General features: G+C 37.8%; 1 protein-coding gene across 1 annotated transcript; it reads left to right on the forward strand.

Moving 5' to 3' along the window:
• Nucleotides 1-5963: 5963 nt before the first annotated feature.
• LOC124263184 (KRAB-A domain-containing protein 2-like) lies at nt 5964-6461 on the forward strand. The gene has a single exon (XM_046697758.1). It carries the CDS (start codon nt 5964-5966, stop codon nt 6459-6461), a length of 498 nt encoding a protein of 165 aa, XP_046553714.1.
• The last annotated feature ends 14087 nt before the right edge of the window (nt 6462-20548 follow it).

Raw genomic sequence — 20548 nt, forward strand, 5'->3', positions numbered from 1 at the left:
TGCTCATTCTGGCATTAGTGAGTTAGTGTTGTCCTGAATCAACCTGAATGTTTTGCTTGATCTTTTTGTATTAATTAGACTTCAATATATTCTCTTAAGATAATATTTGCTGTGCTTATAAAACGAAACACCATTCCTTTAATGCAATAGCTGGTGAAATGCCAATTTCCTAGTCCGTGTTGACACAATACAAGGTCGATATGGTTATCCTCGATAATCCCACTTTGAGAGCTTCCCATTAGGAAGGGAGATGTTTCGTAACGACCTCCAAGAGTGGTCATTCACAGGATCTGTGTCAAGGGGATGTTCGACCGGGATACTTTACAACAGCCAGAGAATAATCAGTGTCGGTTATCTTTCAGAACAGAAGGAATTAGCTAATGGCACCCGGACAGACTGATCACAAGGAGAACAGCTGACATTGAACTTGATAATGTACTGTCCTTGAAATATAGGGCACGGTGGCACGGAGTCTGCGGGACGGGTCATTAAAGGTGTGAGGTCATTATCCTTTATTTATAGATTTTTATGGGGATGTTTTCTCTTAAAGTATGGCATTGATTAATTTCTCTTGTGCAAAACTAAATGAACAGAGAAAAGGCCGTCAGCTAAAATGAATAGATTCGCAGAATAGTTGCGTTAAATATATGATATCTTGAATGTGACGCAGCGAATATAAGCACATAGAAAAATGCATCAAAAGAAGCCCAATATTACCATATTACCAATATGTTGCCATTAATCATGGCTAAAGAACGTACCCCAACCTCAATTTAAGTTCCTATTTGGATACATTCACACACACACACACACACGCACGCACGCACGCACGCACGCACCAAAGTCTATAGTCAAATGAAGTGTATTTGTAGTATAACGTCAACAAGAGCAGTCATTTTCAAGCTTCTTGCAGACAATCCTCAATAAATCACGTTACTGTTGGTACCGTAGTGCAGTGCCAATATCTGGTGTAACCTCTACCAACTGCAATAACATCCCTGACCCTCGTCCTCATTGACTTCATCAGACGCTGAATTTAAGGTTGAGTTATTACGTTCCATTCTTGGTGGAGGGCTTGCTCCAAAACATCGACACATTGTACTGAAGGACCTCTCCGGCGTACTCTGCGACCCATAATGTCCCAAACATGCGTTATGGGATTGAGATCCTGACTGCTGGTGGGCCAAGGAAGACTTGCTGCCAGCTGAGCTTGTGTTCCGGGGATGGTCATCGGAATGTATCTAGAATGTTAATAATGTGCAGTTGCCCATTCAGATTCTGTCTGACTGTCACAAGGTAGCGTTTACAGTCACGTGAGGGGCACTCCCACGATCAATGAACACTCACTAAACGGTACTTGCTCAAAGATATCCCTGTTTTTATATGCAGTGTTTATAGGGCACCAGACACTAACTCGGCCACTAGTCATGAACAACAAAAGAAATTACTCAAGTCTGACCAGTGGGCCCTTCCCATGATCTTAAATTCCACTGACGTCGAGCTTGACACGAGTCTCGATTATCTGCCAGATTCCTTTGTGTGCGAAACAGCAAAGTGATTTAAAATTTACAAAGGGCAAAGTTGATAAAACATAGTAGAGGCAAGATATGCATGACGACTTCTTTAATCTATTACGACGAGACGTTTCGATGAGATCTTTATACCGTTGTATATGACTCATGTTTGACAATGTTATAAGGATCTGTACTGACACGTCGCATCATACCACACAGAGAAGTCGTCATCCGTGCACTACATTGCATTTACTGCTAGTCTGCACAGTCACGCATAAAATACATTCTACCAGCTATATTTCATAAACATATGTGGTAGCCACTATGTAGAAGGTATGTTGTTACCATTTTACCTACCGCTGGTGTAGTGGTTAGAGCGTCCGCCCGGAGAGAGGAAGGTCGCGGGTTCGATCCCCGACCGCGTCATACCTAAAGACGATAAACTATGGTACTTGTTGGTCCCTGCCTGGCGCTCGGCATTAATGGGTACAACAAGGACTGGTCGGCTCGGAGTCAGTATAATGTGTCTGAGTGGGATATTCTCAAGCACGACGTTAAACCCAATTTCATGTCACCTCACCTCACCATTTTACCTACCCTTGTTAATCAACATCTTGTATGCAAATTGACGCTTGAAGATACAAGCTAGAACTAGTCGTCAGCAACCCATGACTATCGTAAGAGGCAACTGACGGGATCAGGTGGTCTGCTGACCTTTTTTGACACATGTCATCGTATCACAATTGCGTATATCGATGGTCATAATGTTGATCACTGGATTGTCTGGTACAGACTCGATGTTTTGACAGACCGACTTCATATAGTTGGAATATTGCTGAGTGCGGCGTTAAACAATAAATACACAACAAATTGATGCTACTGTCATCCTTCACCTGCTCTGTACAGTGTTTTGTCATGTTCGTTCTAGTTGTCTAGATGTCAATAGCATATGAATCTGTAATGAAACATCTCCACAGGGTCATTAAGTTGTTAGCAATAAACTGTGCCGAGGTGTCCTACATTGTACATTGTAGAACACATGTACTCAACAACAGACTTCTTCTCATTGTTTGGCTGAGGTAATCAACCTAGAAGAAAGTGTTTTATATAGGAATTGCATTGTTTGCTCCCAATGAGCTCAAAATATCAGAGAACTTCATGTAATTACTCCCCGTCTTCTTTTCCACTCCCTTGCAGCATAAGGACGCGGGTCAGTTCGTTCCCAGGTAATCAACTATTTATACAACATTGGTTTTATGGCACATTGGGCAGTTTGTACGAAGTAAAGACAACGTAAGAGTTTTTGAAATGTCAAACGTCTACCCATTTAGGACAGTCAGGTCTGTGGTTTGTCACATGTCAATGATAAAAGACCCTGTAAACAGGGGAAACATGTTTGCATGCAACTGTTTGGCCACGTTCTATGTCTACCATCAAGATAATCCATTAATTCTAGACATATCCGTGTCACGGTAATGCTCTAATCTGAAATGGACAACAACACAGGCTGGTTAATAACATCCGGCAAAACTCATGTCACTGACAGGTTGACACTTATCTTCATGTCAGTCAACACAGCATGACCTTGAACGTCTATAAGGACGCTTAGCACTCGATGCGTCTGTTTTTCAAATGGAGATGTGTCTGAGATACAATTTCCAGTCCAGTTAACCTTCGAGCTGACATGATTAATGATTAATGCAACCTCATATTTCGATGTTTGTACTGATAAGATATTTTATTTCAGATCGGTAGGCACCATCATCCCGTGTTCGTGAGTTGATGAGCATAAAAGCATCCTTCCCCTTGTGAAAATATGGTCCAGTGGAGACGTTTACCGAAAGGACTATAATCAGAACTCTAGCGTTAGAAGGTCATTGGATCCTGGTCAGCTTCAGAACATATCGAAATTGCTCCACTGTACATTGAACCACCAATACCCCATGTTTATACCGTATATGATAGTCGATTATCAGCACATATATTTACGTGACTTCGTATCACATGTTTGTTTTTTTCATGTTTATAGTTTACTTCCTTTATGTTTAATTTGAATAAAATAATGCATATAATCAGGATAAATATCGATTTTAAAAGTGACAGTCTTTTATTTAAAATACACTGCTTTGGGGATCATATTAGAGTGTTTTGCTCGGTGATGAATCATTCTATAATAATACTTTATTGCCCGACAAAGGAATTCCTTTTACAACAGTGAGACATACAGCATGGTTAAAACAAATTAAGCAAAGGACAACGATCACCTTAAACACACAAATAAACAGGATGAGAAGGATAACCAGTGTATACTGTAAGAGACTAGTAGTCAAATACATATAAAATTGTGGCTGGGTCTAACTGGGTAAGCGACATTCCCACACCATCTGCTAGTTTTCAACCTGAGAGATCGCGAGAACGCGAAAATGTCCCCTACGGTATTTAAATTCCATAGGTTCCTAAATACTTTCAAGAGGGATTTGATTTGAGGTTTGAGATACATGAATATATACTGAGAGACACAAATAAAGGAACACAGGAAAGTTCAAGCGTTCCTTTAATATTTTCCACTTTTCATCACCAGCTTTGCATAGCACTGTGGGAGGAATCTGAGCAAATAAACCTGGAACACTGCCATGAAGTGCTGTTCCCTTATTTGTTCCCCTCAGTATATAATTCAACTCCGTCTGATTATCACATATGGAAAGTATATAATACATAGGACTCTACTTTCGAACATTTCTGGGAGGTCAATATGTATAGAGCGAATAGCGGGTAGTCCACGAAAGAAATAGCGTCCCTTACTCGTGCCAGGATCCGCTTATGAAAAAGAAATAGATTTTCAAATTATGATCAATGGCCTTCACGTTGCTCGTAGGCTTCGTAAAAATTGTACATGAATTCGCATTAATTGTAAGATCTTTTCTTGTGCGACCAATAAGACCGCCTCATCTGTTTCACAGTTAGATCTTCCCATAAAGATACAGAGTGACATATAACTCTCCATAAGACTGACTGAGTAATGATTTCAACTTCACAATATAGTCAGTACTCCTGCAGCTCCAGACTTACATGGAGGTGTTTACATTTCACAACTTTGAGGAACATTCGAGCTTGCTCCTTTTACCAGGATTTCAAAGAGCATCACACGACTCTTCTGCGACGTTGGTTCTTCAAGGTTACAACATCAAAGGCCTCAGCGAAGCTTTCAGCAAGTTTTATGGTAGACATGTGGAGTACATTTCCGAATGTGACGCATCAGGTACGAAACTATTCCTATTTTGACGCACCATATATTCCCGTATGTTTCAGGTGATATATTGACTAGTCTTTACATTTCTTTATGACACCGCTGGGTCCGGGTCCTTCCACCTTTCCGAGAACACCTGGTGTCATCAACATTTGATGGTAATTTATAAGCACATGGTCATTTTATAGTCGGAATAGTACAATCTACTCTGCTTTCCGAAGAGATTTTTATGGATGTGCAAAGGTAATAAAACATACAACTTTTTGTGAAACATGCTATATTTGGGATTACATCTTCTCAGTAAAGTACAGATTCTAGTGCTTTTGTTGGGTTGTGTCCCATCCGGGATTCGAACCCACACCCTCAGAGTCAGGCACCTAATCGCCGTGCCAATTTACACTACATGCTGTTGTTAATGTTAATCCGATGTTTGTCACAACACGCTATGTATATATGTTACAGGAAATATGTATAATCAGTAAATATGTATAATTACTGAAAATTTCAGTAATTATGTATAATATCTTATTCACTCAGGAATTATGTATATTTACTGAAATTTTCAGTAATTATACATAATTCCTGAAATTTAAGAAACAAAATTTTACATATTTACTGAAATCATTTGAATTACTAAAATATTGATATTGCTTTTAAAATCAGTCAGATTTTCATAGATATGTCTTCTTATGGTATATAAAATACAGTAGGATCAAAGGTTGAGTGTAGTTCAGTCACAACATAATTATACTTATTTATCGAAAAGCATGGTCTTCACGGTATTCAAACAATAAAAGGTTTCAAGCATTTTTAGTAAGAAATACATGTTAAATTATTGAAATCATAACAGCAGGATCAAAGGTTAAGTGCAGTACAGTCAAAACATAATTAATTATTGAGTCACATACTTAATTATCGAAAAAACATGGTCCTCACGGTATTCATTAACAAGCCCCTGAGGTCCCTAGACGGGAGGATATGGACAACGCTAATAGCCTTCAAACAATACAGGGTTTTGAAGCATTTTTTGTAAGAAATACAAGTTAAATTATTGAAAACACGGTCTGTAAATACAATACAGCAGGGTCAAAATGCAGTACAGTCACAACATAATAATAGTTAATTATTGAAAACAAATTAACATAATTAGCATCACATCAGTATGAATGTTGGTAAATTTTGATCTGCTTCACTTTCCAAACATGGATCACGAGAAGATTTTCCGAGAAGGACTTTTCAAGATTTATGAGACGAACAAACGTGTTTTGATACCAAAGGAAGAATACTATAAGATCATCAGCGACCTCCTAGAAGTATCCAAGACCTCCAAGAAGACTCCCCATCAGTACTATATTCTTAAGAAGTATGAAGTTCTTCAGTGTGGTGACATTAACAGACTGATAAGAAGAAGTCAGCATGAAGAAGAAACACCCCTGTACTTCATTTCCATAGAAGAGACCTATGAAGTTGTCAAACGGGGTCACATTGCAACGGGCCATGGGGGACAGGACAAAATGGTTCATGAACTGTCCAAGAAGTACGCAAACATAACCATTGAAGCATTGACCGTCTTCAAGAACTTGTGTGTTGAATGCCAGCGGAAGCGTAAGAGAGCTGCAACAAAAGGGATTGTAGTAAAGCCAATCATCTCCAAAGACTTCAACTCCAGAGCACAAGTCGATCTTATCGACAATCCATGACTCAAGGACAGTTCAAATGGATCATGGTGTATCAAGACCATCTGACTAAGTTTTATGTATTGCGGCCCCTGACTTCTAAACGCGCAGCAGAAGTGGCGTATCATCTTCTTGACATCTTCCTCCTCTTAGGTGCCCCATGCGTTCTTCAAAGTGACAATGAATCTGAATTTACTGCCCAGGTTGTTTCTGAGCTGAAGATTATGTGGCCAGCATTGGTGATGGTACATGGAAAACCAAGACAAGCCCCAAAGTCAAGGTTCTGTAGAAAGGGCAAATGTTGACATCAAGGATGTGCTTGTTGCTTGGATTGGTGATAATGATACAAGTGATTGGACTGCGGGACTAAAGTTCGTTCAATTTCAGAAGAACTCCAGTCATACCGGAATCAAGCGATCTCCATTTGCGGCGCTGGTAGGGTCTGACGTTCGCACTGGATTGACATCAACTAGCTTGCCGACTGATATCCTTCACCGGTTGCAGTCAGAAGACAATTTACTTGCTGCCTAAGGAATTCATGCCACTACAGCATCGACAACTGAACCTGCTCAAGAGAATATCTCTGAGGAATCTGACACTACTGCTTGAAAATCGTCAACAATTGAACCTGCTGAGGAGATCATCTCTGAACTGAACACTACAGCGTCACATGATGAACCTAAGACTACTGAAGAGAACAGTCAACTAGATGCCATTTCATCCAACCAAGAAGCCATTCAGCTCCATTCGTAGATTGAAAACGAAGTAAGAATTTACACCGGAACGTCGCTCTGTGCAATAAACATGAAGTTGTTATCCATATGCTTTATTATTGACTCACTAACTTCTAGAACGCCGATCAAGCAATTAGATGTGCAAAGGGTTTCTTATGTGACAAATATTTGTTCAAAACGGCATTTTAACAAGTGAATGAGTGAGTGAGTTGGGTTTTACGCCGCTTTTAGCAATATTCCAGTTAATATCACGGTTCGGGACATCTGAAATGAGCTTCACAAATTGTGTCCATGTGGGGAATCGAACCCGGCACTTTGGCGTGACGAGCAAACGCTTTAACCACTAGGCTACCCCACCGACCCTATTTTTACGACCGGTCACTCAAAATGCAGTTTATAAAAACATTACTTTAGTTAAACATTTTCCTGTTTTCCAAGACAAAGAGAATTATCCTTTTGTGCGCATCAGAACAAGATCGGTTTTAGATTAAGTGTTTTTTCTGAAGGGCACAAACGGAGATTATATATACATATGTCAGCAATAGTATTTAACCACGACCGTAGTCACAAAATCATTAAACAAAAGAGCATAAAAAAATGAGATCAGGTTGACGAGATTTCGCTGTTATTATTCAAGTGATTTATTTGCAGGTAAATCATTTAATTATCTGGGTACGAGAATGGATTGCTGTTTCAAAACAAAGGCCTGTTCAGGATATATCATAAGGTCAGATATATTATTCCTGCCTGATGTTTTAAGAGTACATCGTCCTCCTTCTTGTGACTTTACTTGACAACCGATTGCCATCCGATTGAGAATATGTGCGTCAATAACTTCATCGAGTGAATCGAGAGTAAATAAAAACGACAACACATTTTCCGTGTTCATGGAGATACAATAGGACACGCAAATAACCACATGAATTGAAAATTGAATCAGAAACGACAAACATTTCCATAATTATCAGCAATCTCTTCGTAAAGCAGCTTCATTGTATAATACTATATAATATTAAAACGCAGGAGATATTCAATAAAAGGTGTCATACGTATTGGTGTTTTACATATTTAGTGAGATAAATAGTTTAACGGTATAACAGGGACATCTGACTGAGAGTTACTTATGTCGCTGAACATCAGATGACCATAGTTTTTGTTAGATGATAGACCAAAGCTCCCTACTGTTCATGTCGTCATTTACAAGTCATAATCCTTAATAACGTGTGAATCCGCCGCTATTCTCCAGACAATCCTGGATTTCAACGGGGGCATACTCCTAATCGAACGAACGTTCATAGTGAACTTGGTTCATTCAACTTCCTGATATTCTTAGCAATATCACTTCTGGGACACCAGAAATGGGCTTCACACTTTGTACCCATATGGGGAATCGAACCCCGGATCTTTGGCATGGCGAGCGAACGCTTTAACCACTAGGCCCCAGTAACAATGCGAGCCGTGTGTGTTCTTGCTTTGCTATTCTGAAACACAATGATGTCATTGTCGGAGCACAAATGGCACCACGGTTACAAATCGTCTGTCCACTCACTTTAACACCTGTAGCTGTGTGAAGCTCAATTTAAGAGGCATTTTGAACACGGTTTCGTAACAGTCGAGCTGATGAAACGGTCTTGTGTTCCAGTTGTCACCCTTGGTTGACCAGATCGACGTTATTTGTCTGTTGATATTGTGATTGTAATCTGCAAAGTACAATCATGTCACGTTTGTAACTTTCGAATTTTACCTCGAGAATGGTATGCATGTACACAGCTGGTTTAATATATGGCTAAATGAATGTATGACTAAATGTATGTAGCTCCTGCCACAATCATCTGTCTTGTTCCAACCTCGTGTCAATTGCACGTAGCTGTCGCTGACGTCACAGACAGTGTAATTAAATATAAAGTAATATTTGAACAACTTTCAGTCTAGAGTACAGCAATGCACTGACACGTTTCACTTTTGTAACTTTCGAATTTTACCTCGAGAATGGTATACATGTACACAGATGGTATAATATATGTCTAAATGAATGTATGACTAAATGTATGTAGTATTATGTCACAATCTACAATATACTCCAATGTTTTGATCAGAACATACTTTACGATGTACGTAAAGGTATATATCACACAAGAATCTGATCTACATATACTTTGCAATGTAAAAAGGTCTATATTACTCAAGGTTGTGATCAACACATACTTTGCAATGTACATAAGGTCTATATTACTCAAGGTTGAGATCAACACATACTTAACGATGTACATAAGGTCTATATTACTCAAGGTTGAGATCAACACATACTTAACGATGTACATAAGGTCTATATTACTCAAGGTTGTGATCAACACATACTTAACGATGTACATAAGGTCTATATTACTCAAGGTTGTGATCAACACATACTTAACGATGTACATAAGGTCTATATTACTCAAGGTTGAGATCAACACATACTTAACGATGTACATAAGGTCTATATTACTCAAGGTTGTGATCAACACATACTTATCGATGTACATAAGGTCTATATTACTCAAGGTTGTGATCAACACATACTTAACGATGTACATAAGGTCTATATTACTCAAGGTTCTGATCAACACATACTTATCGATGTACATAAGGTCTATATTACTTAAGGTTGTGATCAACACATACTTAACGATGTACATAAGGTCTATATTACTCAAGGTTGTGATCAACACATACTTTGCAATGTACATAAGGTCTATATTACTCAAGGTTGAGATCAACACATACTTAACGATGTACATAAGGTCTATATTACTCAAGGTTGTGATCAACACATACTTAACGATGTACATAAGGTCTATATTACTCAAGGTTGTGATCAACACATACTTATCGATGTACATAAGGTCTATATTACTCAAGGTTGTGATCAACACATACTTATCGATGTACATAAGGTCTATATTACTCAAGGTTGTGATCAACACATACTTATCGATGTACATAAGGTCTATATTACTCAAGGTTGAGATCAACACATACTTAACGATGTACATAAGGTCTATATTACTCAAGGTTGTGATCAACACATACTTAACGATGTACATAAGGTCTATATTACTCAAGGTTGTGATCAACACATACTTATCGATGTACATAAGGTCTATATTACTGAAGGTTGTGATCAACACATGCTTTACAATGTACATAAGGTCTATATTACTCAAGGTTGAGATCAACACATACTCCAACGATGTACATAAGGTCTATATTACTCAAGGTTGTGATCAATACATACTTATCGATGTACATAAGGTCTATATTACTCAAGGTTGTGATCAACACATACTTAACGATGTACATAAGGTCTATATTACTCAAGGTTGTGATCAACACATACTTATCGATGTACATAAGGTCTATATTACTCAAGGTTGTGATCAACACATACTTATCGATGTACATAAGGTCTATATTACTCAAGGTTGTGATCAACACATACTTATCGATGTACATAAGGTCTATATTACTCAAGGTTGTGATCAACACATACTTAACGATGTACATAAGGTCTATATTACTCAAGGTTGAGATCAACACATACTTATCGATGTACATAAGGTCTATATTACTCAAGGTTGTGATCAATACATACTTATCGATGTACATAAGGTCTATATTACTCAAGGTTGTACTCAACACATACTTCTCGATGTACATAAGGTCTATATTACTGAAGGTTGTGATCAACACATGCTTTACAATGTACATAAGGTCTATATTACTCAAGGTTGTGATCAACACATACTTAACGATGTACATAAGGTCTATATTACTCAAGGTTGTGATCAATAAATACTTAACGATGTACATAAGGTCTATATTACTCAAGGTTGTGATCAACACATACTTAACGATGTACATAAAGGTCTATATTACTCAAGGTTGTGATCACACATACTTAACGATGTACATAAGGTCTATATTACTCAAGGTTGTGATCAACACATACTTAACGATGTACATAAGGTCTATATTACTCAAGGTTGAGATCAACACATAGTTATCGATGTACATAAGGTCTATATTACTCAAGGTTGTGATCAATACATACTTATCGATGTACATAAGGTCTATATTACTCAAGGTTGTGATCAACACATACTTATCGATGTACATAAGGTCTATATTACTCAAGGTTGTGATCAATACATACTTATCGATGTACATAAGGTCTATATTACTCAAGGTTGTGATCAATAAATACTTAACGATGTACATAAGGTCTATATTACTCAAGGTTGAGATCAACACATACTTATCGATGTACATAAGGTCTATATTACTCAAGGTTGAGATCAACACATACTTAACGATGTACATAAGGTCTATATTACTCAAGGTTGTGATCAACACATACTTATCGATGTACATAAGGTCTATATTACTCAAGGTTGTGATCAACACATACTTAACGATGTACATAAGGTCTATATTACTCAAGGTTGTGATCAACACATACTTTGCAATGTACATAAGGTCTATATTACTCAAGGTTGAGATCAACACATACTTAACGATGTACATAAGGTCTATATTACTCAAGGTTGTGATCAACACATACTTATCGATGTACATAAGGTCTATATTACTCAAGGTTGTGATCAACACATACTTAACGATGTACATAAGGTCTATATTACTCAAGGTTGTGATCAACACATACTTATCGATGTACATAAGGTCTATATTACTCAAGGTTGTGATCAACACATACTTATCGATGTACATAAGGTCTATATTACTCAAGGTTGTGATCAACACATACTTAACGATGTACATAAGGTCTATATTACTCAAGGTTGTGATCAACACATACTTATCGATGTACATAAGGTCTATATTACTCAAGGTTGTGATCAACACATACTTAACGATGTACATAAGGTCTATATTACTCAAGGTTGTGATCAACACATACTTATCGATGTACATAAGGTCTATATTACTCAAGGTTGTGATCAACACATACTTATCGATGTACATAAGGTCTATATTACTCAAGGTTGTGATCAACACATACTTATCGATGTACATAAGGTCTATATTACTCAAGGTTGTGATCAACACATACTTAACGATGTACATAAGGTCTATATTACTCCAAGGTTGTGATCAACACATACTTAACGATGTACATAAGGTCTATATTACTCAAGGTTGTGATCAACACATACTTTAACGATGTACATAAGGTCTATATTACTCAAGGTTGTGATCAACACATACTCTTTATCAATGTACATAAGGTCTATATTACTCAAGGTTGAGATCAACACATACTTAACGATGTACATAAGGTCTATATTACTCAAGGTTGTGATCAACACATACTTATCGATGTACATAAGGTCTATATTACTCAAGGTTGTGATCAACACATACTTATCGATGTACATAAGGTCTATATTACTCAAGGTTGTGATCAACACATACTTATCGATGTACATAAGGTCTATATTACTCAAGGTTGTGATCAACACATACTTAACGATGTACATAAGGTCTATATTACTCAAGGTTGTGATCAACACATACTTATCGATGTACATAAGGTCTATATTACTCAAGGTTGTGATCAACACATACTTAACGATGTACATAAGGTCTATATTACTCAAGGTTGAGATCAACACATACTTATCGATGTACATAAGGTCTATATTACTCAAGGTTGTGATCAATACATACTTATCGATGTACATAAGGTCTATATTACTCAAGGTTGTGATCAACACATACTTCTCGATGTACATAAGGTCTATATTACTGAAGGTTGTGATCAACACATGCTTTACAATGTACATAAGGTCTATATTACTCAAGGTTGTGATCAACACATACTTAACGATGTACATAAGGTCTATATTACTCAAGGTTGTGATCAATAAATACTTAACGATGTACATAAGGTCTATATTACTCAAGGTTGTGATCAACACATACTTAACGATGTACATAAGGTCTATATTACTCAAGGTTGTGATCAACACATACTTATCGATGTACATAAGGTCTATATTACTCAAGGTTGTGATCAACACATACTTAACGATGTACATAAGGTCTATATTACTCAAGGTTGAGATCAACACATAGTTATCGATGTACATAAGGTCTATATTACTCAAGGTTGTGATCAATACATACTTATCGATGTACATAAGGTCTATATTACTCAAGGTTGTGATCAACACATACTTATCGATGTACATAAGGTCTATATTACTCAAGGTTGTGATCAATACATACTTATCGATGTACATAAGGTCTATATTACTCAAGGTTGTGATCAATAAATACTTAACGATGTACATAAGGTCTATATTACTCAAGGTTGAGATCAACACATACTTATCGATGTACATAAGGTCTATATTACTCAAGGTTGTGATCAATACATACTTATCGATGTACATAAGGTCTATATTACTCAAGGTTGTGATCAACACATACTTATCGATGTACATAAGGTCTATATTACTCAAGGTTGAGATCAACACATACTTATCGATGTACATAAGGTCTATATTACTCAAGGTTGTGATCAACACATACTTAACGATGTACATAAGGTCTATATTACTCAAGGTTGAGATCAACACATACTTAACGATGTACATAAGGTCTATATTACTCAAGGTTGTGATCAATACATACTTAACGATGGACATAAGGTCCATATTACTCAAGATTGTGATCAACACATACTTAACGATGTACATAAGGTCTATATTACTCAAGGTTGTGATCAACACATAGTTATCGATGTACATAAGGCCTATATCACTCAAGGTTGTGATCAACACATATTTTACGATGTTAATAAGGTCTTTATTACTCAAGGTTGTGATCAACACATACTTATCGATGTACATAAGGTCTATATTACTCAAGGTTGTGATCAATAAATACTTAACGATGTACATAAGGTCTATATTACTCAAGGTTGTGATCAACACATACTTAACGATGTACATAAGGTCTATATTACTCAAGGTTGTGATCAACACATACTTAACGATGTACATAAGGTCTATATTACTCAAGGTTGTGATCAACACATACTTATCGATGTACATAAGGTCTATATTACTCAAGGTTGAGATCAACACATACTTATCGATGTACATAAGGTCTATATTACTCAAGGTTGTGATCAATACATACTTATCGATGTACATAAGGTCTATATTACTCAAGGTTGTGATCAACACATACTTATCGATGTACATAAGGTCTATATTACTCCAAGGTTGTGATCAATACATACTTATCGATGTACATAAGGTCTATATTACTCAAGGTTGTGATCAATACACATACTTATCGATGTACATAAGGTCTATATTACTCAAGGTTGTGATCAACACATACTTATCGATGTACATAAGGTCTATATTACTCAAGGTTGTGATCAATACATACTTATCGATGTACATAAGGTCTATATTACTCAAGGTTGTGATCAACACATACTTATCGATGTACATAAGGTCTATATTACTCAAGGTTGAGATCAACACATACTTATCGATGTACATAAGGTCTATATTACTCAAGGTTGTGATCAACACATACTTAACGATGTACATAAGGTCTATATTACTCAAGGTTGAGATCAACACATACTTAACGATGTACATAAGGTCTATATTACTCAAGGTTGTGATCAATACATACTTATCGATGTACATAAGGTCCATATTACTCAAGTTGTGATCAACACATACTTAACGATGTACATAAGGTCTATATTACTCAAGGTTGTGATCAACACATAGTTATCGATGTACATAAGGTCTATATCACTCAAGGTTGTGATCAACACATATTTTACGATGTTAATAAGGTCTTTATTACTCAAGGTTGTGATCAACACATACTTATCGATGTACATAAGGTCTAATGTACAAGTATATGATGACAATAGAGTGTATTCTGCACAGATAACGTATAATACACGGCAATTGCTTCATGGGTTACAACTATCTCACTGTCCTCACATAATGACAAAATGAGAAAGCCACAATAACTCGGTGCGCCTAGTGGCTGCAAGACTTGTATACTCCCCAGCGAGTTGAGATTGATAATACGATGTGCCGTTGAGATTGACATCCAATGATCGAGGGGAAAATACCAGCGCCTTGAGCATGCACTAGTTGCCTGGATATGTGCGTTATATAAATATCCTATAATAAAATAATAATAATAAAAAGACCTTCTCCTCGTCCTTTATGTCATCCTCAACTCAAAAGCCGTGTGCTCATTTCCGCGAACGGCATTTTTAACACTTAAACCCCAAAAGGTCTCACTTGTTCAGCTCATTTACATAAAGACAATTTCCTTCAAATCATTGCCACAATTTACACCTTGCGAAAATAAGTGTATTCCCAAAATATGTATAATCCGTTATAATTGCCCCTACTTCCTTGAGGCATTCTGAAACACTGAATGGCCCTCGCCCCCACCTCCCCGCTGTCATTTACCCCCGCGACGACGTGAGGTTCTACAGGACGAGTGTGCACACTTCCCCTTCGGAACGTCTGCAAGTAGATGATGCTTCCTTACAGGGGATTATCTCCCAATCCAACAGCTTATACCTGCGTTAACCACCAAACCCATTTCTTGACCCGTCTATATTCCCAGTCCGTGACATCCCCCTCCATCGTAAGATAAGCTCACCTGAGCCTTTGAACAAAAGCCGCGTTGTGATGTGTCGAAGGCCTACGCATGTTGAAGCTGATTTTTTTTCTGTAGCGTCACAAATGAGCAAAAACTTGCCAAGAAGGTGTCCCTTAACACTTGTCTCTGCACTCAAGATATAATGGTGAGTTAGAATATAACCTACTGTTTCGTTTACGAAATACTGTTTCATGGGTCAAGAGCAAGATTGTTTCTTCTTTCATCACATGTCCATGATATTCATGCTTAGAAAGCAGGGTTTGATGCAAACAATGTTATTTACACTTAATGTTGTCAATTACAATTGGACTGAAATCTAAGTATTCGATTCATTATGTCATGTATTATATAATAAATCTATTTTATTTTATATTTGTATATAATATTTTAAAGAATTCTTTTGACAAAATCAATTTTTCAGAGATGCATTTACAACATAAAGCAGTATGAAAATCAATAGGTCTGTTATAACGAAATGTCAAGAGTTTAAAAAGGGTTCACACGCCACGCCGAAGGCCTGGGTTCGATTCTCCACCGTGGTATTTCTGTCATTGCTGAATTTGACTAAAATCGGCGTATTCCATACACCTCACTCACTCACATAAATTAGTTATATCACAATTTGGCTTTCAATAGTAGGTATTTTCTGATATGTATTTTCTGATATGTATGTACTTAAACGTAAGTAAGAAAGTAAGTAATGATACGGAAGAAAGTATACACCAAAGTTTCAGTTGTTACAAATGAACATATAATGGTGTTGTGTGACACCTTTAGTTGGCAGTGTTTCGGCCACTATCCTCAGACTTATAATGTTTTTGAAACGCGTGTAATTTTGGGAGATATTTTCCTAATGTATGCTTTCTTTTACCTCGGCATATTCCGTACGCTGTATATGCGTAGCGTGTGTACGTTCTAGGTTGGCAATACCACAGTATAGGTATTCGGTGTATTCTATTTACGCTATTGCCAGTCTGTATCCCTCGCTAAGGCAATATAACAAACAGACGCTGCATATCGAGCTGATTCATTATCCCCATGTACTGTTACGTCTAAAACAATGACAAAAGAGAAATTCAACAAATTCAGTCGAACACACTCCATAAATACAATGCATCATATAATAAAGGTAACTGGTCAAAATTATTGACAATTTCTGGAATGATCTAGAACTCTGGATTAATAACTATTTACCACGAAAAATAAACATCAAAAACTATTTGATTTGGTTTGGTACATTGCATAATGATGTATTACTAAATCAAATCATTATCTCTGCCAAAAAACATATCAATTTATGTAATATAAAAAAATCAGTTCCAAACTTCAGTAATTATAAAAAGGTATTAAAAGAGATATTTTCTGTAGAAAAATTTATTTCAAAGAGAAAATTCAATCTTAAATGGAATTCACTCATCCCAATATTCAGCAACTAATTATTATTACATCTCTACAGCAATGCATCTTCACCTTTTCTGTGCTTGTTGCTACCATATGCCCTTGTTATTGACTTTGTAACCATGGGAACAAATAAAAATAAAAAATAAAAAAAAAGATTATTGACAATATTCATATGACATATAGATCAGTATAGAATTTCTTCACGAAACTTTGAATTTCGTTTTATTTCTGTGTAGTGAGTTAATGGTTAAACTCCCTCGCATGGGTGCGAACCTTAAAGTTTAATGCACGTGCGACAAGCCAGAGACTAGAGAGTGGTTTTACATCATGACTCAGTCACGTGATGGTTAAATCACTCAAGCCAGATCATGGACGCAGATCTCGCATGGACGCACGCATGCACTTTATCCATTCTCTCACTCACTCACTCACTCACTCACTCACTCACTCACTCACAGCATTATATACAAAAAGGTGAGCCAACAGTCACAATGTCGACTACCCTTTGGGGCTTACTAAGGGTGACCGTGAGCCCTACAGCGTCCTCATGCTATGGGTTTAATCACATTAAAGTAAAGCTTGTTTGTTGCAGGAGCCCAACTCTATACGGTTAGTGTGTAACTTTGTGTGTATATTGTTCCTGGCCCGCCACGTGTGTGACAGCAGGCAGGTGCGCTACCGCAACATAGGAGACCGGTACGGGCTGTTTCTCTTCCTCATCCCATCTCGTTACATCAACTCCACACTGGGGCCCGAGACGTATGGCTGGCTGGTCAGGAGGTATGGTCAGGCTACAGTGGACAGGGCCAATATAGTTCCAGCACGTAAGTTGCAGTCATTCGCTTCAGTCTCATCAGCTATTTCAGTTTTATCCATTAAGTCACAATATGAATTTTATAAACCCACAATATACTTCTCTGGTTTAAATATCTATGTATTTATTCTCTCATTTCTCACGTTGAGGCACTCTGCAATTATAGTCTCAATCTCAGATCTGTAATTCTCGCTTTTATCTTATGGGCAAGACCATTAGGGTATTCTCGCATTCTGTAAAGCCTTCGTGCAGGGATTTCCATTTCTCATGTCAACATTTCCATTTTTCATTCCGATAGATACACTCGCTGTAGTATCACACACTCTTTCTCTCTTATACTCACACACACACAATGATACCTGATATTCTCTATCTGTCTGTCTCTGTCTCTGTCTCTCTGTCTCTCTCTGTGTCTCTTCTCTCTCTCTCTCTCTCTCTCTCTCTCTCTCTCTCTCTCTCTCTCTCTCCCTCCCTCTTTCTCTCTCGCTTTCAAGGGTGGTGGGGTAGCCTAGTGGTTAATACGTTCGCCCGTCACGTTGAAGACCCGGGTTCGATTCCCAACATGGGTACAATTTGTGAAGCCCGTTTCAGGTTCCCCCGAATACTGCTAAAAGCGGCGGAAAACCATACTCACTTATTTTCTCGCTCTCTCTTTCTATCCCTCTCTTTTTCTCTCTCCCTCAATCTACAAGGCACTCCTCTGTCACACTGTCATTCTATTTAACGATCACTCTCTGTTGAAGCTAACTAACTCTATGTACAGTCCCTCCATCCTCACTCTGTGTACAGTCTCCACTCCATCCATCTCCCTCACCTCTCACCCCACTCTCTCTCTCTCTCTCTCTCTCTCTCTCTCTCTCTCTCTCTCTCTCTCTCTCTCACACACTGTGACACATATCTATATTACGTTCACATAGCCTTCCCCATTCTGTAATTCAAACAGCCTCTGATCACACTCATGTCTATATAGTATGGAAAGTACATTGCTACAGTCTGAGTCGGTGTGAACCCCCTGGACTCCCACCCCGTGTCCTATCACCCTCGCTAATCCTTTCATTAATACTGTATAGGAGCTGTAATCTTTCACTGCTCCAGGCCCCAGACAGCAAGGAAGTCTATTACAGACCGGAAATTGTTAACCCATACGTACAAGACACTGACCAAAGATTTCTACAGTTTGTTTAAGATTTATCGATAAAAGACTAAAAGTATGATAAAAATGTATTTCTGAATCAATCATGCACTTGGCATTTCGTTGTTACCGATTATTGTATTTCGCCCGTTATTTACCGATGTGACATCTTGAGGTAGTGTGGAGTTGGGCAGGTCAACCTGACATGCTCCATATTCGAAGACTTCAAATACCGCAAAGCAAGTCTTGCTCAAATGTTGAAGGTTACAGGTGTGGTGACGTAAACTGGGGTTTAATGTCGTGTTCAAGGTTAACTCACTTACAAACTATGTATATCCACTCGTGTGTGTGTCTGTATGTGTGTGTATATGTCTTCAAGTTGAACACGCACGCACACGCACACGCACACGCACATACACTGCTACACACAGATTCTGCTCAATGCACTTAAATGATTGAAATTTATATACACGCGTGCGTGTATGTGTGTGTGTTTGAGAGAGAGAATATGTCTGTGTGTATCATTGTGTGCGCGTGTGTCTGTGTGTACTGTTAATAGCCCAGAGCTAAGAGGGTTATGTGAGGACTTGTGATTTGACGGTTAAACTTGTGATCAGACGTGGTGACGCCGAGGAGAACAGTTCTTGTTTATCCCCTTAATGGCGAACGCCGAGCAGTGCAACAAGTGCCATCTTCCAACGTCTTCATGTTTTTTATGACTCTGACGGGGATCGAACCACTGTCCGTCCGCTTTCCAAAACGACTCTGTATCCTTTAGACCACGAAGGCAGACAATCGCGGTTACAGTGCCTTCTTGTCTCAATCAAAAGAGTTGAATGTGGTATAAGAGAACGACATTCCGAAATGATACACGTAGCGAAATGACGCCCGTGTGATTATTGAGGGTTTTTGTCGCTGTTACTGTGTTGATTACGGCATACTGTAAAACATGGAGTGGAGTCTTGGAGTGGGGTCTTGGAGTGGAGTCTCGGGATGGAGTCTTAATGTAAATATTTAGGTGACCGAGTTTGTTTTGTTTTGATCATAAGGGTAGCTATACAAGCACATTCATTTCACATCTGTAGCTTGTTGGTGTTATCAGTTTTATCAGAAGACAGGAGGCATTTTGATTACACGTATCAATGAGCCCTGTCAACTCCAGAAATGTCATTCTGTAACAGTACCACGCTGCCATCAAGAAGAAAATTGTATATGAATAGATGGAAGGATGGATGAATGGATGGAGAAGCATGTAAATTATTTACAACCTGTAGACAAAATATTAATAATGGCATTATTTATTAGC

Source organism: Haliotis rubra, unplaced genomic scaffold, assembly GCF_003918875.1.
Source record: "Haliotis rubra isolate DU_JTF1 unplaced genomic scaffold, ASM391887v1 Scf87, whole genome shotgun sequence".
Classification (NCBI taxonomy): domain Eukaryota; kingdom Metazoa; phylum Mollusca; class Gastropoda; order Lepetellida; family Haliotidae; genus Haliotis; species Haliotis rubra.